Source organism: Salmo trutta, chromosome 22, assembly GCF_901001165.1.
Source record: "Salmo trutta chromosome 22, fSalTru1.1, whole genome shotgun sequence".
Taxonomy (NCBI): Eukaryota; Metazoa; Chordata; class Actinopteri; order Salmoniformes; family Salmonidae; genus Salmo; species Salmo trutta.
In genome coordinates this window covers 18,421,585-18,448,907 of record NC_042978.1, presented here as the reverse complement: position 1 = coordinate 18,448,907, position 27,323 = coordinate 18,421,585, and the positions used below count along the sequence as shown (strand labels likewise).

The window sequence follows — 27,323 nt, the reverse complement described above, 5'->3', positions numbered from 1 at the left end:
TACTAAACAAGCTAGCTGGAGCATGCCCAGACAAGATGGAATCATGATTACTAAACAAGCTAGCTGGAGCATGCCCAGACAAGATGGAACACTGATATTATACCATCCTCATCACGATCTAAATCACTCAGAAACAATGTGACAACTCACAAGCCCCACCACCTATCCCATACTTGTGAAATATGTTGCAAGAGTGAAACCAGCGTGGCATCTAATTATTTGATTACATAATGACCAAATTAGTTCATTGGAATGCAAACTTTTTCATGTGGAATGGAATGCATGACAAATAATGTGTCAAGATTATGCATAAATCTAAGATTAAACCTTGATGAAAGCTACCCAGAGACCTTCCTGACAGGTCACAGTTGGACACAGCTGTTTAGTTAATATGAAAATATGACATTGAAACATTATGTATATTTGGTATTTATTTAGAATCCTTTTGTGTATACATAAACAGCTACGACTAGATGAATGTACAGAACAGCATAATGTTTGACATACTGAGAATGGCCAACCAGGACCCATTCGAAGGCACCAATCCTAATGGAAATAGTTTGATTACATATGAAACACACACCACCCAGAACAAGGCTAACCGAGGGCCTTTTATGATGGAAACCTGGAGGTGACTCAAACACCATAACATTTTCATACCATTGTTTCATGGGTAAATTTGGTCTGGGGATTCTGTAATACACAGCTGAGACACTACACAACAACAACACTTCACTGAAGCTGCTCCAGGTGGTTCTCATTTCTGGAATTCAAAGCAGTCTTTAAAAGTCTGGAAGTCCGTAGGGACCAGGTCTCCGCAGGAGGCCCTTGCCATTCCACAGTCACAGGTCACTTCTCAGAGTCAGCTCTCTGAGCCTCACAATCACTACCAGCTGACTGTGCCAAGCAGGGCCAGGCCGGACAGTCAGTGTACAGGAGCAGTTCTTCACAAATTAGCTCAATCAGTCCAGTCCAATCTTTGAACTTTGCACAGAACAGTATTACCAGCTTGCAACAAACGACTCTAATGGTAAGATGTATCATTACAATCCTTAAAGGCTCATGTTAAGGCATCTGGTTTGTGTTGTGAACTTGGAATCTGATCCACTTGTGGCAATCTTAAAGGGCACTAGTCCAAGAAGGCACTGGTTTGATATGGGCCACAGAACATGTACATGTGAGAAAGAAAAAAAACATACTTACATGCATATTTACACACAATCTCCATGCAGTATGAAAAATGTCACAATATTAGAAGATACAGTATTTGTGGCTCATAGTGGCTAACAAGGGTGATCGTGATTGCAAAATAGCTGAACAGCGCTGGTATAATAGAGATGTCCAACTTTGAGAATAAAGTAATCTATAATTAATCAATAATGCACGAGGGGATGTGGCATATGGCAAATATTCCACGGCCAAGGGCTATTCTGGTGCACTATGCAACGCAGTGTACCTGGATACAGCCTTAGCCGTGATATATTGGCCATAAACCACAAACCCCCTTATTGCTATTATAATCTGGTTACCAACATAATTAGAGCAGTACAAATAAATGTTTTGTCATACCCGTGGTATATGGTCTGATATATGACATCTTTCAACCAAACAGCATTCATGGCTCGAACCACCCAGTTTATAATAGAAAATAAATTAGAAGGCCCTTCCAGATACCTTCAATTCATACCAAAGGAGCAATGTTACTGTTAAAACATTTATATATAAAAAATTGAGAAGCCAGAATGGCATAGCTAAAAGCTGAATTTCTAAATTCCAAATTCTAAAATCTTTATGCCAAATTTTTGCAGTGATTGTTTGTGATCTAGTGGTATATCACTCTGGAACATCCAAGGAAAGATTACACAATCAACATCAACATCTCTCTCTCTCTCTCTCTGTACTCCATTTCACATAGGTGAAACATTCAACATATCAATCCCAAACTTCCACTGAAGTTCAGATTACTCCTCCGACTAAGGTGCACTAAAACTAATCTCCTCAGAGAACAGTTTCTTTCTTTCTCTTTCTTTCTTTCTTTCTTTCTTTCTTTCTTTCTTTCTTTCTTTCTTTCTTTCTTTCTTTCTTTCTTTCTTTCTTTCTTTCTTTCTTTCTTTCTATCTATCTAATGTGAATGTTTGGTACTCTCTCCTAATCTATTGTGTAAAATAAAGTTTAACAAAAAAATGTTAGTGAACATCAACCATGATACAAAAAAGTCCTCTCCCATTCGTGGGGAGAGGGAGTCATGTCTTCAGAATGTGGCTGGTGCACTCAGGCCATAGAGGGTTCTGGTATTGTGTGCAGCCCCTTCACTCAGCCCAGTGGTTTGTGGGAGTTTGTGGTGAGAGTGGTTGACATAGTCTGGGGGCCCCTGGGTTGGCCCCTCTCACACAGGCCCTGGGTAGCTGTAATGGTTGTTGTGCTCTGCATCTGCCATCTGCAGGCTGGGTTTGCGCTCCAGTTCCTCGCTCTCAGCCGTCTCTTGGCTGGAGCAGCGGGGAGGACGCTGCTTGAAGAAGTCTGATACGTGGCGCACCTGTAAGGAGAAGGGGGACATAGTGTGGGTCAGACAAAGTGAGAGGACCAAGGGGAGGGCTAGAAAGTATGATTGTATATGTCTGGTTGTGGAGGGCACCATGCAGCTGCTCCACATCTGACAGGAACACACAGTGCGCTGCATAACCCCTCCAGCTCTCTAACCAGGCCAGAGACATCATAAAACATTGGGTCTGGGAGGGTCCCTAATTGCATACAGAAGTCTGAAATACAAATCGAGGCTTCGCTTTCCAATATGTATCCCCCACGTCTCCGAGACTTCCAAAAGGCGTTGCTGAAAGAGGTTCAATCAAAACAGGGAAGTAGGAACAATAAAAAGCCAGCAGGCAACACTCACGTTGAGGATGGCAATGAGAGCGCCTTGGAGGAGGCCCACCAGAACGTCGCTCCAGTGGTGCTTGTAATCGGACACGCGGGTGTAGCCCACGTAAACCGCAAAGGCCACAAGGAAGAACTGGATTGTGGGTCGGAGGAGTCTTGCCCACTTAGCCCTCAGCCTCGCCTGGACATACAACTAGAGAGAAAGAGAGGGAGGAGATGTTTTAGTTCTCTCATAAGTAGAGCTGTTTTTGTAGACAATTTGCCTTTACTGCCGATTAAGGTCATTTGTGGTTTTTGTGTAGTAGTGAACCATCTTACCAAATAAGGCAATGTTATTTGACTGTAAACTGGCCCCAGTTACACTAAGCCTACGATCATGCCTCAATGAATGTCTGAAACACAGCATTTGTTAGTAAATGTTTCTTTCATGTAAACAGTGTACAAGTCCATTCTTCAATTGGCTATGTAATATGAAAGCATGTTGTTTAGCTATTTCAAAATGCTAACCATCACAGCATCAGTACATGTAGACAAACATTTAAAAAGGCAAGAATGTATCTTTAAAGAGTTTGCCTTTTCATACTAAATCAACTCCCGAGCAAAAACAGATATGGTATGCTTAGAATCGCATAAAGCATGAAAAGGTGTTGAATGTTGATCTAATTTATGCCTACGGACTGAAAACCCTTTTCACAGAAGAGGAGAGTTGCTGCCAGAATGTCTATCTGGCGCGCTCATTTCTCTGGGCTGCTACCAGGCTCCTGCCGCAGTAGGTGTGTTAGTTGGCATCCATGCATGCCCCCCTACCACACATACACTCTATCTCAGCATTCAACACTGTAGGACACTTGTAGGGACATGGCGATATGAATCACGTATACTAGGGAACATCAAAGGGCCTGTGACATGACCAAACAAAGCAGAGGGAATGAGTGACTAATTGCTTTGATTGGCATTGAGGACCGGCCGTCTGCTCGAGGCGCCTGCCTGCTCCGTCTGTCCATAGACAAGGCCCAGCACACTTGAACTGGATTACCAGAAACAGAACACGGGCCTTCATCTCCAGTCAATAACAGTCCAGTCTAGCAGGGCATTAGCCTTTGTGTCCAAATTCCTCAGCTGAACTTCTGACTTGCCCTTATATGTGCACAATCCCTCTCTGTCTATCCTGTCCTATTCTGCATTTCATATTTTCCCCATTTATCCTGTTTCAAATGGAGAGGCATTGCATCAATTGACTCCCTTTGAGACTGCTGAATATGAGGGTGTGTGTGTAGTTTACTCACTGCTAGAAACAGCATACAGTACATCCCAAAGGAGGAGTGGCCGGAGTAGAAGGACAGCCTGGAAAATAGAGCGAAAACAAATATGTTGTTAAAACCTTTTTCTGTCATGGCTGTGGAGGCTACAGTTGAAATATTCTGTGTGTTTCTACCATAGCGTAAAGCAGTGGTCACTAACCCTGGTTCTAGTCCTGCAGCGTATGCAGGCATTGGTTCCAGTACAGCACTAACCACTTGCATTGAGCAATGTACACATCAACAAGATTTCCCTGACACCCTCTACTTCAGTAACTACCTGGACTCAGTGACGTCCCGAGGATTGCCAGTGCAGTTGATCTCCAGCACGTAGCCTTTGCAGACCTTGGGGTTGCAGACGGCCATGAAGTTGGGCCGAGGGCGTCCGATGGAGAACTTGGCCAGGTCCGTCAGTGATTGGCTGACAGCTGCCCCGAACAGGAAGGTACCCAGCACCTTGTAGAGTGCCGCCACGTACCCGTTGAACTCAGAGTTAGAGTGGATCCTCTTACTGTAGACGAGGTAGGCCTCTCCTGATGATATCTATTGGAAGAGAGAAAGAGGCTTAAATGACATCCAACACTCCAATATGACAGCTAATATCTGGTCCACTGGCTGCTTATAGAAACGGCTGTTTATGAGACTGGTCTGGGAATCAGTGTAGTCAGATGTTATTTAGCTCACCTAGGTGTCAGTGAGGAAAGTATAGGGAGGGACTCACAATGATGACAGTGCAGGAGATGGTGACTGCAGCCAGCAAGCCGTGGGTGATGGTGTCAGGTTTGCGGGGGTACTTGATGTCCTCATCGTCACAGTACACACCCCTCAGGTAGGGCCGGAACACAACAGTCATGATGAGGAAGGGCAGAGCGGCTATGAGAAGAGAAAGACGACAGGCAACTCGTTAATTCACTTCAACAGAGAATTTTATAACTGCTCGCAACACTGATATGCTCCCATTGATGACATCATTTCATACACTTTTTTCCTTCCAGCACCTGAACCAGCAGGATGTGAATTTTATTTTCTTCTTTCATTAATTCACTTCAACTACCAACATTGATTATTCCTATAATAAAGGGTGATAAAGTACACCGCGAATGACTGATGATAATGCTGTTGATCCAAGCTAACATTCAGAGATGGAATGCTCCCATAAAATCTTTGTAATAACAGATATTTTCAATTTCCAGAAACCCAGACATTACATCACTATTCAATCTGGGAGGTTAAATGCTTCTTCAAGGTTTTCTGAGTAGATTTTTTCCTCCTTTCCTTAAGACCTTTTTCAGTGGAACAATGCTGTCCTGAAAATATACCACATTCATAGCCCAGAAAGGCACCGCATACCAAATCAGAGCTCAGCACACATTGATGTAGGTTGTGAAATGTCATAGTACATCCGCACAGTAAGGGATTAAAAAACAAACAGTAGACTCAGATGTACACACACACACACACACACACACACACACACACACACACACACACCCCTCCCCAGTGCACCTCCTTAGAAAACTGACTGATGTGGTGGTGTGCACAAACAAGCTCAAATATATCCGCTCAAGGTTACTGAGTGGATGGAAAATGGCCTTGAGACGTTCGGAAACGTCTCCAAAACCACACACACTCTGGACACATCTGATGTGTGATGCAAAGCCACAAACACACCATGAGGAAGGCATTACACGTTCGTTACTGCAGTTCCTGTTGATAAACTTAATGAATAATGCTCTTCCTAGTCTGCAAATTAAAACAGATATGTGAAAAAGACCTCATTGGCACAACTGTTAGGAATGTATTTTTTCTCTTCTCCTACAAGCCTGGAGGTCTTTTGTGTAAAACCAGGAGTGGAACAAAGACCTAGGGCATGTGTGAACTCTCCCCACCCTGAAACCCTCCAGCCAGCTGCCCTACCCAGCATGGCAGACAGCCTTGAGCGTATAGAAATGCCATGAGTCTGCATACTAAATGAAAGAAAAATACTACATAGACTAAAAAATGTAGTTTCAAAAGTATACATTTCTCATTCACTCCCACCCGAAGCACATCTGTTAATGACATAGTTCCAGGCCAGTTTCCAGGCAGAGTAACAGATAGAACCAGGAGAACGATGCCACACTGAGACGCTAACTGATGAAAATAATCATGTTGGATCTTAGACAGTGCTAGTAAAGCTGAGGCTCTAAATCGGCAGGGTTTCTCTGCTCTCTAAAGACATCTGTCTAGCTTATGGGTGTACAACTCCAGTCTAAGAATGGCAGTCCTTTTCATTTGTCCCTGGCAGGCTGGCAATCATAGATTAGTTTGCCGCCAAGAAGTCAACACATTTGCACAGCAGGGAATGTTCTGGACAAACTACATTTAAGGTGGTGAGGACACATTCACTTGGACAAGGAATAAGCTTAGAGAAGAACAGGGTATATCTATCTACCTCTATGTAATGTGTGGTCTGGTTGACATGATTCCTACCTCACATGAGATGAGGAACAGCATTGTTTGGTTACATTTGTATGGCTATGCGGAAAATGTGCCTACTAACTAACTGACACCCTCCTCCTCTAAACAAAGAGAGCCATTGGCTGTGTGGAGGATGCCAAGGACAACAGTAAATACTAGAGCCTTTGTGTTCCTCTGAGAATGAACAAATGGCTACAAGATAAAGACGTATCATTGTACACTGTGTCATACCGTCTAACCTTGCTAATAGGTTTCAGACACGACAAAACGCACAATGAGACAAACATTGGAGAGAGAAACCTCAACTAGAGATAGAAGATGAGATTCATAAAAGCTACAGTCACTTCAGAGATTTTTTCCACATTTTGTTGTTACAGGCTGAAAATTGATTAAATTGAGATTGTGTCACTGATCTACACACCATAATGTCAAGGTAGAATTGTTTTTAGAAATGTTTACAAATTAATTAAAATGAAAAGCTGAAATGTCTTGAGTCAATAAGCATTCAAATTAAACTTTATTTGCCACATGCGACGAATACAACAAGTGTAGACCGTGAACTGCTTACTTACAAGCCCTTAACCAACAGTGACAGTTCAAGAAGAAGAAAATATTTAACAAGTAGGCTAAAATAAAAAGTAATAATAAAAACTAACACAATAAGAATAACGAGGCTATATACAGGGGCAGCAGTACCGAGTCAGTGTGCAGGTATTCAAGCCTTTTGTTATGGCAAGCCTAAAGTTCAGGAGTACTAATATACTTATCAAGTCACATAATAAGTTGCATGGACTCCCTCTGTGTGCAATAATAGTGTTTAACATGATTTTTAAATGACTAACCCATCTCTCTACCCGACACACACAATTATCTGTAAGGTCCCTCAGTCGAGCAGTACATTTCAAGCACAGATTCGATCACAAAGACCAGGGAGGTTTTCCAATGCCTCGCAAAGAAGGGCACCAATTGATAGATGGGTAAAAAAAGCAGATAGTGAATATCCCTTTGAGCATGGTACAGTTAATAATTACACTTTGGATGGTATATCAATACAACCAGTCACTACAAAGATACAGGTGTCCTTCCTAACTCAGTTGCAGCAGAGGAAGGAAACCACTCAGGGACTTCACCATGAAGTCAATGGGGACTTTAAAACAGTTACAGAGTTAAATGGCTGTGATAGGAGAAAACTGAGGATGGATCAACAACAACATTGTAGTTACTCCACAATACTAACATAATTAATTCCACTTTGTAACAACAAAATGTGGAAAAAGTCAAGGGGTGAGAATAGTTTATGAAGGCACTGTACATCTACAAAAAGGGTCCGTTGCGTTGCTAGCCTTCTGATATTAGTTCAAGAGAAATGTATGTTTATTACATGTAAATGCTAGCACCCACCATTATGAGCACCACAGACGGTGTCACCACCAAACAGGTGCCACTTAACTGGCTGATATTCCATATAAGAACCAAGTGGCAAGCCTTTGTTCCCAACCAGCACCAACCATTAGCGTGTGTGTCAACACCAGCAGCTGTAGCCCACCTGCCAGCCACTCCATGTTTCCCACCAGTACAGAGCTGTTGTGGCAGTGTTTACACAGTGGAAGAAGGCCTTGTAAGGGAATAGAAGCCCAGAATAAGTCTCAATGCCCCCAGGCCCTCAGCACCTCCATCCTGTCAAGTGGTGCCATAAGACAATGTGGCCATCCATAACATCCTGAGGGGATGCAGGGACATTGTGGGACAAGTGTGATGAGGCTTTTGAATGGTAATTCATTGGCCCAAAATCCTGCCTCCAGCGGGCATGGGCAAAGTCAGACAGAATCACACCGGAATGTCAAGGAACAAATGTCTCCAGCTTCCTTTTCCTCCTCCAAGTCCACACAGTGCTGGAAGCGAATCAGAGAAAGAGTGGAGGACAAGAGGTTACTGTTTCTTAGCTATTGTGACTATTCCTCCATCTCCCCCAGATTCAGTGTCCACGATAACATGTGTTTGGTTTCTGGAGAAATATTTTGCCATTGCTTTGTTCCAAACATCTGAGCTGAGTGTAACTTAATCAGGATAGGCTTATGAGCTCTCTGGAGGACACTAACTATCATCACCATTTCACTTCTGAGTTCATCAGAAAAGTCACTTTGAACGTTTCTACAACATATTCTTGATCTTTCATAATGTATCTTGCTTTGGATTGGCACCAGCTGTCAAATTCTCTAATATATTCAGAAAAACAATATTTACCAGGAATATACATGGCCATAAATGTCTAATAAAAACAAACTTGAGGGCTACTGTGTGCAAGGCTGTCATTACTGTACAGTGGGAAATGTTTTAGACAGAATGACATCAAATCTGTCTCCACACACAGCCATTAAATACAAAATACTATTTGGTAGGAAAGTTCACATTTTGCAGGCAATAGAAAACAGAATCAAAATGCTGGAAAACTCCAGGCTTATTGATGCCTGTGTCTGGTTTGCATAGCCCATATGAGTAAACTTAGAATACATACAGCAAGTACTGTGAGCCTGAACACTGGTCTGGACCTCCAGCATGGTGGAAGTCATGTTAAAATGGTTTGTTTGTGCTTGATGCTGTGTAACAAAATCCGTGCTGCAATTGCAATCCTTTTAAGACAATCTTACATAGTCGGTCAGGACCATTAGTAGTGGCTAAGTAAGAGAAAAATGTGATGCAAATTATGAAAGAAAATGGAAGTTGAAATACTGGTTCCAATAAGCTGATAGATGGAGGAAATGTCATTTTAAAATAGATAAAAGTAACAAGTTTCAGGGCAGAGCACAATAACACATAGGAGGGGAGAGAGTCAGGGTTGAATCTGAGACAAGCAAACATAACTCTAATATTTGTGCAAAACTCTTCCATTAATATCAATGCATGAAAGTTGCATATAGTATATCTCAATTTTGGATCTAGCGCTTCATTCGATATAGAGGCAACCATAATTTCCTTCACACTGCCATTAGAGTTTATTGGGTATAAATCCCTGAATGCTTTGCCATGGTGTACGGGGTTGGCAGTGCAGCTGGCTTAAAACGACCCCGTCTAGTCTTCTTAGGCTATGTAAGTCTTTATATTCTGTACTCATAACGCTGCATTTATACTGCAGACATTACTTTTAACAGATGAGACAAATCTAAAATTCAATATAAATATCTAGTCTGGTGTTGTGAAGTAGGGATGTCTAATAAATCTCTACATAGGATATGAGACTTCCAAGCCTCTGAGCCCCAAAACATGCACACAGATAGACACAAACAAACAAACACAGCCACACTGACAGGCAAAAACAGACAAAAATAGGTCTCCAGGATACCACAAGAACATTTCACCGCCCAAATTGACAATGCTCAAGAACTGCATCTTTACAGGAGGAAAGAAGGAAACTATGTCTTTTAAGAGACCAAATGAAAGTCCTCACGGGAAAAGGTAGAATAATAGAGGAAAGCAGGTTTGAAGGTGAGTGTGTTCGCTCCATGAAAACACCTGACTCTACAGTTGGAAGGAAATTAGGCCCTGCTGGGAATGCTGCCTGTGAAAGATCTCCTATTTGAGCCCATACTTAGGCCTTTTGAAGTCACAGGAAGCAGGAGTTCACATTTCCTGCCTCAGATTAAGGAATCCCATTTGAATAGCTTTTAGTCACACTTTGAGAAGCTAATGCTCCCTTTTCTCCTCTACCTTCACAATCATCTTCAATGCTTCTTAAAATGGGGTCTTGGGGAACAGAAATACAAGAGAGAGGGAAGGGAAATTACTCTTGAAGACAAGTGAGGGTTTAGACACAAACATGGAACAAAAGCTTAAGTTAAAGCTATCCAGCACCTGCTCAATGCCATTGGATATGCATAAGCGATAGAGAGGGCTTAAGCTACCTGGCCTCTCTGAGCTGAGCAACAGAAATGAATTCTATTCCATCACACAACTAATTTCTCTCCTCCTTTGTGCCTCTCATTCTCTTATTTAGGTCTCTCCATCTCATTCACTCTCGGTCATTCCTTCAATCCAAGTGTCCTCCCACACTCTCACACTCTGTAAATATAGAGGTCTGAATGGAGCCAGGCTTTTTTTAGACAGCTGATTACATGGGATGATTTTGGCCACAATCTTACTGGAAGCTAAGAGCCACTGAAATTCTTCACATCCTCTCTCTCTCTCTCTCTCTCTCTCTCTCTCTCTCTCTCTCTCTCTCTCTCTCTCTTTCTCTCTGCACAGTGGAGGGCAGGATTGGGGTCAATGCCCTTTCAACTCAGGAAGGGAATACAATTTCCAGCAAAATAACCGAAGAGTCTTCATTGAAAATACATTGCTCTTTTTCAAATCTTGCACTGGAATTTAAATGTAAATTCATGCCCCTGAGTGAACTAATGGAGGGGTCAGAGCCTGGACTCAAACACCTGGATCATTGTACTGCCCAACTCATCTGGACCACTGATTTAATTAGAAAAGCATTCTCCACCTGATACTTCACTGCTGCACTATAGACCAGGCCTGTCCCTGCCTTTTACTCTGTGGAACCTGCACTGCTTTATGGACAGCCGGCCAAAAATATTAAAACATCCAGCCTGGGATTTCACTGTCCTTTGTGCCGATTATTTTTGACCTGACTGGTTCAGATTGGAGAGAATGCCTTCCTACAGGTACAGGGTCACAGCTGGGCCATGTGCTAGAACGCTCTCTGCTTTATTGGGATTGGATGGTCCGTCTTTCCACATTGCGAGGGTCATCTTGTGACTCTTTCTCCAGCCACTCTACTCTGTCTCTCATTCAGTGCCTCTACTCTCTTTCTCCTTCCTCCAGTGCATCTCTATTCCCTTTCCTCTTCATGCCAATACTCTCTCTATTTCTCTCTTTCACCCACTGTGTAGTGTGTGGACCAGGGTCCTTCTCCCAGCACCTGAGTCGACCCTGGCTAGACTGACTAATGTGGAAGGTATGTGCTGGGCGTAAAACCTAATTCACAGGAGGAATGCCCAACTTCCCCTGTCAGTCACACTAAATCCTGCTACCCTTTGCATTCTAATCCCACTGTTTCTGTCTCGCTCTCCTCATCATTTACGCATTCTGAGCATCAAGTAGTGCAGATGGAGGGTAGTTAAATCTGGTCTGGGGTATAGTCTGACTTTTGTTAGATCAAACAAATAGGCCAGGCCACACATATTTTGATTATACATCTGGAAGCTAGATATATTAGTACAGTAGGCTCATGGTATAAAAAAAACCTTAAAATCCCTCAAATGTAGATGCTGTTTATATGGTCCTATGTTGTGAAATCTATGGTCCAATACTTCACCACACAAACCCGTCTGAGGGTGTTTGTCCACCTCTTCTACTGTTTATTGAAATGTCTTCAGCTTCCATAACATAACTGCCTTGGGATAACCATTTCCTGTGCTGTCATCAGTGCATTTCTCATTGAGTGGAAACAGTTTGAGAACTCATGACAATGCCTTTTCACAACCCAACTGGATGAGAATCCTGAATCCCCAGAGACAAGCTACATAGTTTCATTCACAAGCCTCTTTCAACCACTTGAAACTCCAGGGCAGTCAGGTCAAAGAACATGGGAACATTTTATTGAGTCAAATCTTATTTAACATGAATAGAAAAGCTTCCTTACAGATGGCACTAAGATGAAATGCCATAAAGTTCCCCTTGTGGTATTCATCAAAGGAGAAGGCACACAGTCATTCACTGATAGCACAGCATTTCCTTTGCTGTCCTGCACTCACTTCCTTGGTACTGCCAAGGATACTCTGCCTAACAATGCTGTGCCTTTGAATATGAGAGAAAAAAAAAACATGGCAAATCTCCCCAAGTCCCATGGTAAACCAGATGATTCCTCCTCGTTTCTCCTCAGTGACCGTGCCAAGCCCCTGGGGGTCCAGTAGTATGGATGTGGAGACCTAACACAACTCTGAGTCATACACTCCCTCATATCCTCTGTCCTCTCAGCTGTCTCTGTGTTTGATTAGTGTACAACAGGGGAATGCAAATCCCAGCAGGAAAAAACCATAACCCTCTGGAGAGTGTGTGTGGTGAGTGTAACCTCTGCCTTGCTGGGGAGGCAATTTAGTCTTCATAAGTTGCTCGGAATACACCTTATTCATTAGAAACAGCACACAGCGATCCATATGGCCTGAAACGGAGTGCATAGAGTACAGCTATGTAGACCATGCTATTCTGCTCTGCTGGCCTCTTTGTAGTGCTACCTATGACAACTTCAGACAGGGAGAAGTTAAAGCCAGTCCTTCCTCTGTGCAATAAGCCAACACCCACTGTCTATTTGTGCTGAGTGTAGGTTTACACAGACAGAAGAGAGGGAGAGAAAGGGGGAGAAGGTGAGAGTGGTGGGAGTGAAGAGCCTATATTAAATGTCAAACTCAAGCTTAAACTAGGGCAGATATTTGAGTATCGCACAAAACAGGTAACTATAGATGACTTACTAGCCGCTGAGGCCATCTAAGACAGACAGAAAAATAAATCTCTCTGAAGCATAGCGTCTTGTTTTAGGAACATCTAATCCCACAGTGAAATCCTGGCATGGGTGTTCCCTGGTTGTAAAGCAGGGAGCTTGTGAGGCCTCCAACTAGTGACTCTGAACCTGCCTCTTTGTCATTACTAATCACACACCTCACCTACCTTAAAGGTCTAATGCAGCCGTTTTTATCTCAATATCAAATAATTTTTTGGTAACAATGAATTACCTTTCTGTGATTGTTTTCAACAAAAAAAGAAAAATGCTTCTTAGCAAAGAGCAATTTCTCAAACACAAATTTTGACAGGACTGTCTGGGAGTGGTCTGAGTGTGGAGGGGAAAACTGAACTAGCTGTTATTGGCAGACAGGTTTGGAACTCTTTCTTTCTGGTCTAAACAGGCTGAAATTTCAAGCAGCCTTTTCAAACAGCGCTTAAACTAACAGGGCATTATCATTTTTTAACAGTATTATTCCAACCTCAGTGTGGATACATATAAAACACAGGAAATCACATTTTTGACTGCACTGGGCCTTTAAGAACACATCAGCTGTTGATAGTTTGACCTGGGCTAGGCACTGGGCAGGATAAGCAATTACCCGCTTTATTGCTCTGTGATCACATCTAGCTTAGTGTAATGTAATGTAATTGAAATGTAATAATAGCCTACGTTTATTAACAAATGATTCATTGCAAACCTTCAGGGTTTTTTTGTGCATTTTTGTTTCATAATCTTAAAACACTCGTCATTGTCCGAAATTGAACACTGAAGGTTCCAGAGTATTCCAAAAATGTAAGTACCCCTACCCCACTACATTGATTAACAAGTGCTGACATGGAGAACTGGAAAGATAATGATTTGTGACTTGAATTGAGTTCCAATGATTCCACTCTACTTTTAATTGAACTGTGTTGTCGTGGTAACTCAACCTAACCCCTAGGCATTAGCAGCAAGGTCCTTTTAACCCCAGGGCCAGCTGAAGAGAACACAGCCTGAGTCCTGGTCTGAGAGCACACCTGCAGAGAGACCATGAGGAGAGCTAACCCTGGGGAATGGATAGCAGCTCTTTGTGGTTCTGGCTTGTTACCATTCATTCACACTTCACAGTAACCTTCTAATAATTAAACTACAGACCACACCACTGCACACTCCCTTTATATCAACTTCCCCACACCATTGTAGTGATTCAGTTTTATTCTTAACTATAAGAATTTATGTCCCATGGGAAAGCCAGCAAAAACATTGCCATCATAGTATTGCTATGGAATTGGGCAGTGGAATGCATTAAGACATTTTTGTGGTGGAACTAAGGCCACACCATAACTGGTGTGTTCCGTGCCTAAAAACTCCTTTGTTAGGATCAGGAGCATGGATTTGACTTACTTCTCCTTTCTTTGGAGGGTGCATGGGGTGAGGTGGGTCATCGAAATTTGACCTAGAGATTTTAAGCCAAGGCTTGTGACATGGTGGGCTTTAGGAGGATTGGTGAGCCAGCGAGACTCTCTCTATGTAGCAGTCGGTCTGATGTTCTCACTCCTGGAAGAATCCCATGGTGGGATGGATCATATCCTGAAAGCCTGGGGATGCTGCTCTGGAGCAGGTCCCAACAGCATTACCCATTCTGCGCTCTCCTCTCTGGGGCCCTATAAAATCTGCGATGCGGAGAACATGGACGTAATCACACAATCCAGACATTAAAATGGAATTCAACAATATAAAAAACATGTATTCAACTTAGTAGGGAATCAACTAAATATATTGAAAATGAATACATTTTGGCCAAGTTTATCGTAAGAATGCATCAGCGGTTCGTATTTCCTGCAACTTTCTGAAGAGCCAATGAGAATTTCCTGTCTGTGTGGTGAGCCCGTCTACTACTTTGCGTAGCTGTTAGCGATGATGCTAATGAAAAGTATTCTGGTAGATGGAAAAGCTTTCCCAAAAACCTCAATTAAATGTTAACTACAAAGTAGCCTATGCTTACTGGCAGAATGATATCATGATTATTTGCATCAATCCAGTGGGTATTTGTTTAGCAAACTCTACCATCACATGCACTACAAAAAAAACTACTAAACAACATCCTCTTGCTAGGTGCACACTGGAATTAAAGGGAAACTACACCCAAAAATAGAAATTTATAAAAATGTTCCCAGACCTTAAAAGTAGTCTGCTGATGTGGTTTAAGCAAATATTGAACTGATTTTATAGGCCTCTACCTTTGACCACACTGCACAAAAAACAAGGCAGGAATATGCCGCCAAAGGCCAGACCATCACGAAATCATAGTCTGCCAATGGTAAGTGCAGTTATCAGTTTACAGTTATCATAGCCCCCCAACCACACTCATGCAAAGGGACTGAGCAGGCCTGGATGACATGGGAAATGTGCTAAATAATAATGGGGAAGTCAGAGTGGATGATTGTTGTCATTGTCAAAATCCAACAATCTATGTATTTATTTAGCTTCACCTCAAATAACTGGAACATGTTCACTATAATTGATTAATTGTCACAACCTGCACTTTAAATGCCCAGCCAGAGTTCATATTGAAGTAATTCAGTATTGAAGCAGCCATGGTGTGTGGGTGTAATCCGAGTTTGACTACTGTCAAACATCAAGCGCGTCACATGTTAAGGGATCACAACAATATAAACCCAGCTCCCTGGGGTGTGAAATCTTTAACATTCTAGCAATGGAGTTTATTTGCGTTGGGTCTGAATATGCAAATTATACAGACCTAAATGCTGCGGTCACAAAATTCCAAGATTAGAATTTTGTAGTTTTACCGCTGTGATTCAATAACAGTGGAAAAAGTAAAATTATTACATCCTACAAGGACGTTCAAGCCTGATGTGAAGAATTCAACAACAGAGCTGCCTTGTATACACGGGGGCAAATAATTATCTTTGAAATCCAAGAGTGTGCGTCCGAATACAAGGTAATTCAATATCTGATGACTTGCTTGTTTTTTGCTAGCTGCGTTATCACTAGCAGGGATGTAGATGGGATAGGCCTATTCTCAGAACATGTTCTTTATAATCTGCTCCAAAAACCTATTATTTCCTGGAATGGTTTACGATTTATTTGGTGTGCTTTTGAATATTTCTTGCATGTATTTTAGATGTGTCCTGTATAGATTTATGCGTGTTTTATTGCCTGATAATGGTTCAATATTCATTTGTGTTTTTGTTTTTTTTAATATATTTTCTGCATGTATTTTAGATGTGTGGCCTGTATGGGTTTAGCCTGTTTACTCTCCCCTACTGAAGCTAGATCTGCCTGAAAAGTAGCCAAATGGCTCAATTATTCCTTAAATTGTTTGAAACTATTGCTTTAGACTGCCTACTATTTGTGATAATCTTCATAGTTATGCTGCCATATCGAAGCGAGAGTTGCTGAAACAAGAACTAGCCAATGTTTGCAGTGGCAGAGCACTCACTGCACAGCAGCCTATCAAGGAGCGGGAGCGACAACGTAGGAAAATATTGTCCATACTCCACAAATTAAAAAAATACTAGGCTCCTGTAAATTGTATGGTATGTGTGAGGCACGTTCATAATAAGCAAGCTATAGCCTAGGGGCAATTCCAGGATAACGGAATTACGCTTTGACTCCATTTTTTCACTTTAAAATATATGCCAAACAAAAACTATTGATTTGAAAAGTTTAACAAACCATTGAAGTGGTTTGGATTACTTGGAACAATTTCCATCTTTTTAAAAATTATTTTGTGGAAGAACTGTGCAGATGCAAACTTTGGTAATGGAATTACAGTCAAATCTCCCTGAGGTTTTTATGCGACCACGTTTTCCAAAAACGTTCATATCTGCTACGAATTAAGATCCAAAGATGTCTGCAGAAAGAATGTGGTGTCAGCTACGAAATGGCACCTTGACTTTGAAATAATCTCTTTTGGTTATTGGACTACAGTAAGTGAAGTGGATTCACAAGTTTGGACAGCACAGCAGAGCACAGAGTACAGTGCAGAAACAATACAGCTGTACTGTAATGTGCTATCCAAACTTGTATGTTTCACATCTATGATATGTTCAGATTTGGTCCAGTCCGGTCCGTCGGTGCACATTAACATCAAAGCCAGGGTGGACTGGCCAAATGTTGAAAAATTGTTTACATCCATGGACGTCCAGTGTCGGTTGGTGATCAGTGGGTGAGGATGCTGGTTACAGTAAATGGAAAGACACAGGCTAGGTGTCAGTAAGAGCTGGGAGAGGTGACATTAAGAGAGTGAGGGGTTGTCCAGACAGATTGTTTTAACACTCTTGGTTTCACCACCAGACTACCAAAAACAGTTATGAGCTGAATATAACAGTATGCCAGTGGAAGGGAGGACAGTATAAGGTGACCCAACTGTGGACTATTATGATTTGTAATTGTAGCCATTCTTTTGCAGTAATTCCGTTACCATTTTTTTTGTAATTCCATTTTTTTTGGGGGGGTGGTAGAATTTTATTTTATATTTTATAAACAATAATATTTTGTTTCTCTCCGTCGCCCACACACTTTACATTTTTTGGATAATATCACCCACTATAATAAAGAATTTGACCTTCCCATTGCGTTAACAATGGAGGATTGGTTAAGTATACGCTTTTTTAAGATGATTGACGAGAAAAATATTGTCCAACCCATCATGTAAACTCACTCATATGCAATGTCTTGAAATATGCAGACAGACGGATTAACAGCACATTTACATTGTAATACTTCTGACAGCCAACGTTCGGACTTTATAACATTCCCAGAAGGCATGGATAATTTAGTCATTGTTAGTTTTACACTTTAGACATGACTCTGCTGTATAATTTGTGAATTTTGTCTTGTATAATAAATTCTATACATTCATTTATAATGGATTAAGCGTACATTTTCATTAACTAATTTCGTTAGTTATGTTCCAACATTCCCTCCCTCTTGTGCCAATATCAGTTAGTTGATATTTATTTCTAAGAGTTTGATAAGCTATAAAGTAAAAATTTGCAGAGAGCCTACCTTATCATATGAATATCATTTTCTGACTCAAATAAGATTCCCTCAAGATTGCTCTGATGTCAAAAAGATTTCAATTCGATTTTGTGATAAAACTTTCAAGTTGAATGTATTTGAAAATATATACATTGGTTAATCTAAAATTGTAAATGTTTTTCCTATTATCAAATCGTTTGTCACATGCGCCGAATACAACAGCCCTCAACCAACAATGCAGTTCAAGAAATAGAGTTAAGAAAATATTTACGAAAAAGTTACAAGAAAATTCCATAACAATAACGAGGTTATATACAGGGGGTACCAGTACCGAGTCAATGTGCGGGGGTACAGGTTAGTCGAGGTCATTTGGTAAAGTGACTATGTATATATAATAAACAGCAAAACGTAGAGGAAATTAAGGCAGAGAATAGTACATCTTCTATCTAGACCCCCAAAACCTTTAGGTTGCTGGTTCTTAGTCATTTCTATTCAAGGACGTTCACCTCTCCATATAAAATTCAAGACTGAACTGTGAATCTTTTCCCAGTACCCTAATGGCGTGGACAAAGGAACCATGCTAACAAAGAAATTTAGTCTAGGCGAGACATTCATTTTGACTATCGAGTTAGTAAGTAAGGATAAAGTGGACTCCAGTTCTTTTAAATTTTTTTACTTGTTCAAACCAGAAGCAAATGCTATTTTAACTGAAAGCACGAACCACTGCATTTAACCAATGAACCCATTTTGGCAACCCACAGGAATCTATCATCATTCACAGACTCTTTGTTAAGGATAAAGTAATGTAAATCATACCTGAATTTATTACAGAAATCCACATTTTTTAAGAGTGTGAGATTAAATCTCCACCTTGTGGCATGATTTGGAGCATTGGTTGTAGACAATTTGCACAAGTTTGCATGCATGTACAATTTCCACCTTCTGAACTATACTGAACAAAAATATAAACAAAATGTTGGTCCCATGTAGGGCTGTGACCGTCACAAAATTTTGCCAGCAGATGATTGTCAAGCAAATAACTGGTCTGTCTAACGGTATTTGACCGTTAATGAACATAAACACATTTAGCATCTCCTGGCTTCCTACAAGCCACTGATGCAGACCTTTGGAACATCTGCATTTTTTAAACGTCTAATAAATCCATGTAATATAGCCAACACCTTCACAATAAATATTTTGGTCAGACTTCGGAGGCATGCACACCACCCACCGCTTCTGAGTATATTACTCGCTAATGTCCAGTCTCTAGATAACAAGGTAGACGCAATTAGGGCAAGGGTTGCTTTCCAGAGAGACATCAGGGATTGTAACATACTGTTTCACAGAAAAATGTCTCTCTCGGCATATGCTGTCGGAGTCGGTACAGCCACCTGAATTCTTTGTACGTTGTGTGGACAGGAATAAACATCTCTCTGGGAAGAAGGGCGTGTGTGTATGTTTCATGATTAACTTTTTAGTGACAGGGGCAGTATTCGGAAATTCGGCTGAATGACGTGCCCAAAGTAAACTGCCTGTTACTCAGGCCCAGAAGCCAGGATATGCATATACTTGGTAGAATTGGATGGAAAACACTCTGAAGTTTCTAAAACTGTTAAAATAATGTCTGTGAGTATAACAGAACTGATATGGCAGGCGAAGACCCAAGGATAATCCATCCAGGAAGTGGGATTTTTTTTTATGTGAGTGGTTTTCCATTGAATGCCTATTAACTATGTAATTGGTTAGGGCTCAGATTGCAGTTCCTATGGCTTCCACTAGATGTCAACAGTCTTTAGACATGGTTTCAGGCTTGTTTTCTGAAAAATGAAGAATGAGACCTTTCTGTCAGGGGACTGTAGAATCATGCAGTACTGGTTTGCGCCCGTGACCGTGTGCACCCTTCGTTGTTTTTCCATTCTATTGAATACGCTATTGTCCGGTTGAAATATTATCGATTATTTAGATAACTTTAGCGGTACTATTAGGATGTATTTGTCTGCATGTTTTGACTGCCTTTGAGTCAGTGGATTACTGAACAAAACGCGCCAACAAAACAGAGTTTTTGGGATATAAAGAGGGACTTTACCGAACAAAACGACAATTTATTGTGTTCCTGGGACCCTTCTGATTGCAACCAGATGATCTTCAAAGGTAAGTGATTAATATTATTGCTATTTCTGACTCTCGTGACTCCTCTCCTTGGTTGGAAAATGTTTGTATGCTTTTGTGTGCGGGGCGCTGTCCTCAGATAATCGCATGTTATGCTTTCGCCGTAAAGCCTTTGTCAGATTTCAAAAAGTGGCTGGATTAACAAGAAGTTAATATTTTAACCGATGTATAACACTTGTTTTTCATGAATGTTTATTACTATTTCTGTAATTTGAATTTGGCGCTCTGCAATTTCAACGGATGTTGTTGAGGTGGGTCGCTAGCGGCATGCCTGCGCCAAACAGGTTAATGACTCATGGTGTAATTGAAACAACATACAGGATCTCAAGTCCTTTTGCTCACTTGACCTAGAATTCCTCACAATCAAATGCCTACCGTATTATCTCCCAACAGAATTCTCCTCGGTCAGTCATAGCCGTGTATATCCCCCCTCAAGCCGATACCACGACGGCCCTCAAAGATCTTCAATGGACCTTTTGCAAACTGGAAACCATATATCCTGAGGCTGCATTTATTGTAGCTGGGGATTTTAACAAAGCAAATTTGAGAACAAGGCGACCTAAATTCTATCAGCATATTGACTGTAGCACTTGTGCTGGCAAAACTTTGGATCACTGCTACTCTAACTTCCGCGATGCATACAAGGCCCTCCCCCGCCCTCCTTTCAGAAAATCTGATCACAACTCCATTTTGCTCCTCCCTTCCTATAGGCAAAAACTCAAACAGAATGTACCCGTGCTAAGGACCATTCAATGCTGGTCTGACCAATCGGAATCCACGCTTCAGGATTGTTTTTAATCACGCAGACGGACATGTTCCGGGTAGCCTCAGAGAATAATATTGACGTATATGCTGATTCGGTGAGTGAGTTTATAAGGAAGTGCATAGGAGAGGTTGTACCCACTGTGACTATAAAACCTACCTTAACCAGAAACCGTGGATAGATGGCAGCATTCACGCAAAACTGAAAGCGCGAACCACTGCATTTAACCATGGAAAGGTGACTGGGAATATGGCCAAATACAAACAGTGTAGTTATTCCCTACACAAGGCAATCAAGCAACCAAAATGTCAGTATAGATACAAAGTGGAATCGCAATTCAATGGCTCAGACACAAGAAGTATGTGGCAGGGACTACAGAAAATCGCGGACTAGAAAAGAAAAACCAGCCACGTCAGGGACACCGACGTCTTGCTTCCAGACAAACTTAGCACCTTCTTTGCCCGCTTCGAGGATAATACAGTGCCAGCAACGCGGCCTGCTACCAAGGACTGTGGGCTCTCCTCCGTGGCCGACGTGAGTATGACATTTAAACGTGTTAACCCTCGCAAGGCTGCTGGCCCAGACGGCATCCCTAGCCGCATCCTCAGAGCATGCGCAGACCAGCTGGTTGGTGTGTTTACAGACATATGCAATCTCTCCCTATCTCAGTCTGCTGTCCCCACATGCTTCAAGATGGCCACCATTGTTCCTGTACCCAAGAAAGCAAAGGTAACTATTAAGAGAATTATGTTCTCAATGTTAACTTCAATTAAAATACTCAGTCTGCAACCCGGAATTGCTAAGATTCTGGTTGAATGGGAAACCTTGAGGGGTCCTCCCTCTCATATCATAAACCCTCAGAGTTCAAGCTAGGGCAGGTCAACCACAGTTTAACAGTTCTTGGTGTTTACTTAAACACACAGACACACATTCTTCTCTTTCCCAGTCCAACCTCGTTAGATTTATGCTTAACCCTTTAGTTACTCATTCTACATGCTATATAGACCATATCCCTAATAGTTAAGTTTCAGGGAAGAATTATTTAATCATTACATTCAAACATATAAATCCCTTAACAGTAACTGAACTAAATTACTATCGCCCCGTAGCACTCACTTCTGTCATCATGAAGTGCTTTGAGAGGCTAGTCAAGGATCATATCACCTCAACCTTACCCGTCACCCTAGACCCACTTCAATTTGCTTACCATCCCAATAAATCCACAGATGATGCAATCACCATCACACTGCCCTATCCCATCTGGACAAGAGGAATACCTATGTAAGAACGCTGTTCATTGACTATAGCCCCCCCCCTGGGTCGCCGCTTGTTGGTGAAGGAAGGTAACAAGGGTGCATGCTCAGCTCCCTCCTGTACTCCCTGTTCACCCATGACTGCGTGGCCATGCACGCCTCCAACTCAATCAAGTTTGCAGACGACACAACACTAGTAGGCTTGATTACCAACAACGATGAGACAGCCTACAGGGAGGAGGTGAGGGCCCTGGGAGTGTGGTGTCAGCAAAACAACCTCACTCAACATCTACAAAACAAAGGAGATGATTGTGGACTTCAGGAAACAGCAGAGGGAAAACCCCCTTATCTACATCGATGGGACAGCAGTGGAGAAGGTGGAAAGTTAAGTTCCTCTGCGTAAACATCACGGACAAACTGAAATGGTTCACCCACACAGTGTGATGAAGAAGGCGCAACAGCGCCTCTTCAACCTCAGGAGGCTGAAGAAATGTGGCTTGTCACTTAAAATCCTAACCAACTTTTACAGATGCACAATTGAGAGCATCCTGTCGGGCTGTATCATTGCCTTGTACGGCAACTGCACCACCCACAACCACTAGGCTCTCCAGAGGGTGGTGCGGTCCGCACAGCGCATCTCCGGGGCAAATTACCTGCCCTCCAGGACACCTACAGCACCCGATGTTACAGGAAGGCCAAAAAGATCAAAGACAACAACCACCTGAGCCACTGCCTGTTCACCCCGCTACCATCCAGAAGATGAGGTCAGTACAGGTGCATCAAAGCTGGGACAGAGAGACTGAAAAACATCTATCTCAAGGCCATCAGACTGTTAAACAGCCATCACTAACACAGAGGCTGTTGCCAACATACATACTTGAAATCATTGGCCACTTTAATAAATGGATCACTAGTCATTTTAATAATGCCACTTTAATAGTGTTTACATATCTTGCATTACTCATCTCATATGTATATACTATATTTTATACCATCTATTTCATCGTGCCTATGCCCCTCATCCATATATTTGTATATATTCTGGGCTACACTAGTTCATTTAGCAGACTTGCTTAGAATTCCGTGGCATTATTTTATAGTATGAAGAACACAATTGAACAAAGCTAAATTAAAATAAAAAGGATATTTTCTCCAAACGATTTGAGGGAGTGCGCACATGCAGCTATTGTGTTGAGAAGTTAAAGAAATAGGTATTCCTATATGCTTAATTTAGTGTTATTAAATGTAACTTTAGTTGTGATACAAACATTGGGCTATATGTTTGATTCTTAATACATTGTTAGGCTGCACCATGTCGAGTGAACTATCCCTTCACCTTGTTTTTGTTATAACATCTTGTCTGACAGATGCTTACATGACAACCAGAATGCATTGTATGACGTCAACAAACATGGTGCCACACATTGCTGGCAAATAGCTAAGCATTAGCTCATCATAATCAGTATAACCTTGAAAAAAGTATTTTAGACATCATGTGTCCATTACAATCTATGCAAGAATTGGAATGCATGATGTCACCAGTACTTGAAAACATGTGAATAAAACAGTAAATGCATTATGCTCCATACATACATACGGTATGTTACAGTATAAACAACAATATACAGAAAATAATGCACTTATTTTGACAGGAACACACACGTCAAGTTATTATTTGTAAGGAAAACAAAAGGTAATGTGGGCGCCAGCTAGAAAATGTGCTAGGAGGAAAAAGTTAGTGCAAGGCCTGTTCTGACTAGAGATGCGCAAATGTCTTCATATTTGATCTGGGAAACACTTGGGAAGTGCTAGGGCTCTTGTTGAAGTGAGAAGTTTGTTCGGCTCAGTAAAGCCTCAAACATAAATTGTCCACAACAGTGAAATGTGAATTAATGAAGAGGAACACACCTCAATTCAAACTTTTGTTAGAAAATAAAAAAACTTGTTAGAAAAATAATTTGAAACTGACAAGTTGAAACACAGCCTATAGATATTTAGCAGGCAGCAGGCCTTGGTTTGAGGGCAACGCAGGTTAACTGTCCTGTTTCGTAACAATCACATTTTGGAACAGTGAGTGCATTCTGATATCACGTGCATAAATTTTTTATTTTTTTTTAAACTCACTCTGGGGTGAACGTTAGAGATATGTAAAACTCACTCATGGGGGAAAAAAACAACTTTGTGGTGAAAAACTCATTAAGATTGGTTGGGCCTTGCTCTCCAGTGGGTGGGAATGGCTCCCAACTGGGTGGGCCTATGCTGTGCCCCTGCCCAGTCATGTGAAAATAATAGATTAGGGCCTAATTTATTTATTTCAACTGACTGATTTATTTCCTTATATGAACTGTAACGCAGTAAAATCGTTGAAATTGTTGCATGTTGCATTTATATTTTTGTTCAGCACAGATGCACTAACTGTGATAAAGTAATATGTAATCGATCCTTAAATGATCGGTGCCTAGCAGAATAAAAATATATTCTCATACTGTATATTAAATATTCTTTCAGCTGTGGATTATGCACTCTACATATATCTGCTAGTGCAAAATCAAAGACCATACTTTAGAACGCTATGGTGGCTGGTGGTGCAGTACCTGATTTGTTAGCTTTATCCATTGTCAGATTGAGTGTAGTATTCAAGTTACCACCCAAGACCACATGGAAATCAAATATTCCTGTAAGTATTTTGGATAAAGAACAAAACAAATAATCATGAGTATTGGGGGCATATGCAGAAATAAAAGCTTTTCTTTGCCAGAAAAAAATGCATTTCACATAGGCAATCCTTCCTTCTTGATCATTGCCTTGGTCTAATATATGAAACTTGAGATTACGGCGAAACACAATAATTACCCCTTTTGTTTTATTATTAGCAGAAGAAAAGGCAGTCACCTTGGAAGTTGTTTTTTATTTTGCTTATATCATCCTTCCTTATATCAGTTTCCTGGAGCATGGCACCATCTACTCCTTTCCTATTTATAATATCAAAACAACATGTATGCTTTTTATTTATTTAATTTATGCCCTGTAAATTCCAAGAAAGCATTGATAGCTTAACAATTAAATTTGGAAAATACGTTGTTGCAAAATTAGTGAGTACAATCCCCTTTAAAAGTAAATAAACTCAGAAAAAAAACTTTCACTGTCAACTGCGTTTATTTTCAGCAAACTTAACATGTGGAAATATTTGTATGAACATAAGATTCAACAACTGAGACATAAACTGAACAAGTTCCACAGACGTGTGAATAACAGAAATGGAATAATGTGTCCCTGAACAAAGGGGGGTCAAAATCAAAAGTAACAGTCAGCATCTGTGGCCACCAGCTGCATTAAGTACTGCAGTGCATCTCCTCATAGACTGCACCAGATTTGCCAGTTCTTGCTGTGAGATGTTACCCCACTCTTCCAACAAGGCACCTGCAAGTTCCCGGACATTTCTGGGGGGAATGGCCCTAGCCTTCACCCTCCGATCCAACAGGTCCCAGACGTGCTCAATGGGATTGAGATCCGGGCTCTTTACTGGCCATGGCAGAACACTGAAATTCCTGTCTTACAGGATGTCACACACAGAACGAGCAGTATGGCTGGTGGCATTGTCATGCTGGAGGGATGAGCCTGCAGGAAGGGTACCACATGAGGGAGGAGGATGTCTTCCCTGTAATGCACAGCGTTGAGATTGTTTGCAATGACAACAAGCTCAGTCCGATGATGCTATGACGGACCCTCCACCTCCAAATCGATCAGGCATCCAGAGTACAGGCCTCGGTGTAATGCTCACTCCTTCGACGATAAACGCAAATCCGACCATCACCCCTGGTGAGACAAAACCTCGACTCGTCAGCAAAGAGCAACTTTTGCCAGTCCTGTCTGGTCCAGCGACAGTGGGTTTGTGCCCATAGGCGACGTTGTTGCCGGTAATGTCTGGTGAGGACCTGCCTTACAACAGGCCTACAAGCCCTCAGTCCAGCCTCTCTCAGCCTATTGTGGACAGTCTGAGCACTGATGGAGGGATTGTGCGTTCCTGGTGTAACTTGGGCAGTTGTTGTTGCCATCCTGTACCTGTCCCGCAGGTGTGATGTTCGGATGTACCGATCCTGTGCAGGTGTTTTTACACATGGTCTGCCACTGCGAGGACGATCAGCTGTCTGTCTCGTCTCCCTGTCTCACAGTACAGACATTGCAATTTATTGCCCAGGCCACATCTGCAGTCCTCATGCCTCCTTGCAGCATGACTAAGGCTTGTTCACACAGGTGAGCAGGGACCCTGGGCATCTTTCTTTTGGTGTTTTTCAGAGTCAGTAGAAAGGCCTCTTTAGTGTCCTAAGGTTTCATAACTGTGACCTTAATTGCCTACCGTCTGTAAGCTGTTAGTGTCTTAACGACCATTCCACAGGTGCATGTTCATTAATTGTTTATGGTTCATTGAACAAGCATGGGAAACAGTGTTTAAACCCTTTACAATGAAGATCGGTAAAGTCATTTGGATTTTTACGAATAATTGTTGAGACAGGGTCCTGAAAAAGACGTTTCTTTTTTTGTTGAGTTTGGATGAGTATTCAATAATCAGCATAGAATATATAAAAAGAAAAAAAAAACAATTCCCAAGAGCCCTCCCAGATCACAACTCATATAAACCTCCTCCTTTCCATTCCCTCCCACTAAAAAGGGAATACTTGTCAGTATATTGCAGCTGCATTAGCATCTTTGGAGGCTCCCTAAATTTGCCATTTGTATTACTACGTCTGTCAATCTTATCGAATCTATGATTTTGGTCACCTGCTAAAATAAATAACTATCTGGATTTGATTTAATATAGCTTAAATCTAAAAAACCCAGATTTGCCAATGGTGGGATATTGAGTTTTTGTATTCTCTCCAATTTTGATCTTGTCTCATTGCTGCAACTCCCCAACGGGCTCGGGAGGCGAAGGTCGAGTCATGCGCCCTCCGAAACATGACCCACCAAACCGCGCTTCACCCGCCCGCTTAAAACGGAAGCCAGCTGCACCAATG

At 41.6% G+C, this 27,323-nt stretch overlaps 1 protein-coding gene across 2 annotated transcripts in view; it reads right to left on the bottom strand.

The window, feature by feature from the left end:
- Window positions 1-413: 413 nt before the first annotated feature.
- LOC115158277 (phospholipid phosphatase 2) overlaps window positions 414-27,323 on the bottom strand; it is a 29,259-nt gene continuing 2,349 nt past the window's right edge. The window contains exons 1-6 of one of the 2 annotated variants that reach the window (XM_029707034.1): window positions 24,903-24,939; window positions 4,897-5,048; window positions 4,456-4,718; window positions 4,164-4,221; window positions 2,894-3,070; window positions 414-2,536 (exon numbers count right to left, since the gene is read on the bottom strand). In XM_029707034.1, coding sequence (XP_029562894.1) covers window positions 2,387-2,536; window positions 2,894-3,070; window positions 4,164-4,221; window positions 4,456-4,718; window positions 4,897-5,048; window positions 24,903-24,924 — 822 coding nt within the window. In that variant the 5' untranslated portion in view covers window positions 24,925-24,939 and the 3' untranslated portion in view covers window positions 414-2,386. Of the gene's footprint in view, window positions 2,537-2,893; window positions 3,071-4,163; window positions 4,222-4,455; window positions 4,719-4,896; window positions 5,049-24,902; window positions 24,940-27,323 lie in introns of those variants that run through there. The other variant, XM_029707033.1, reaches the window with a different exon arrangement.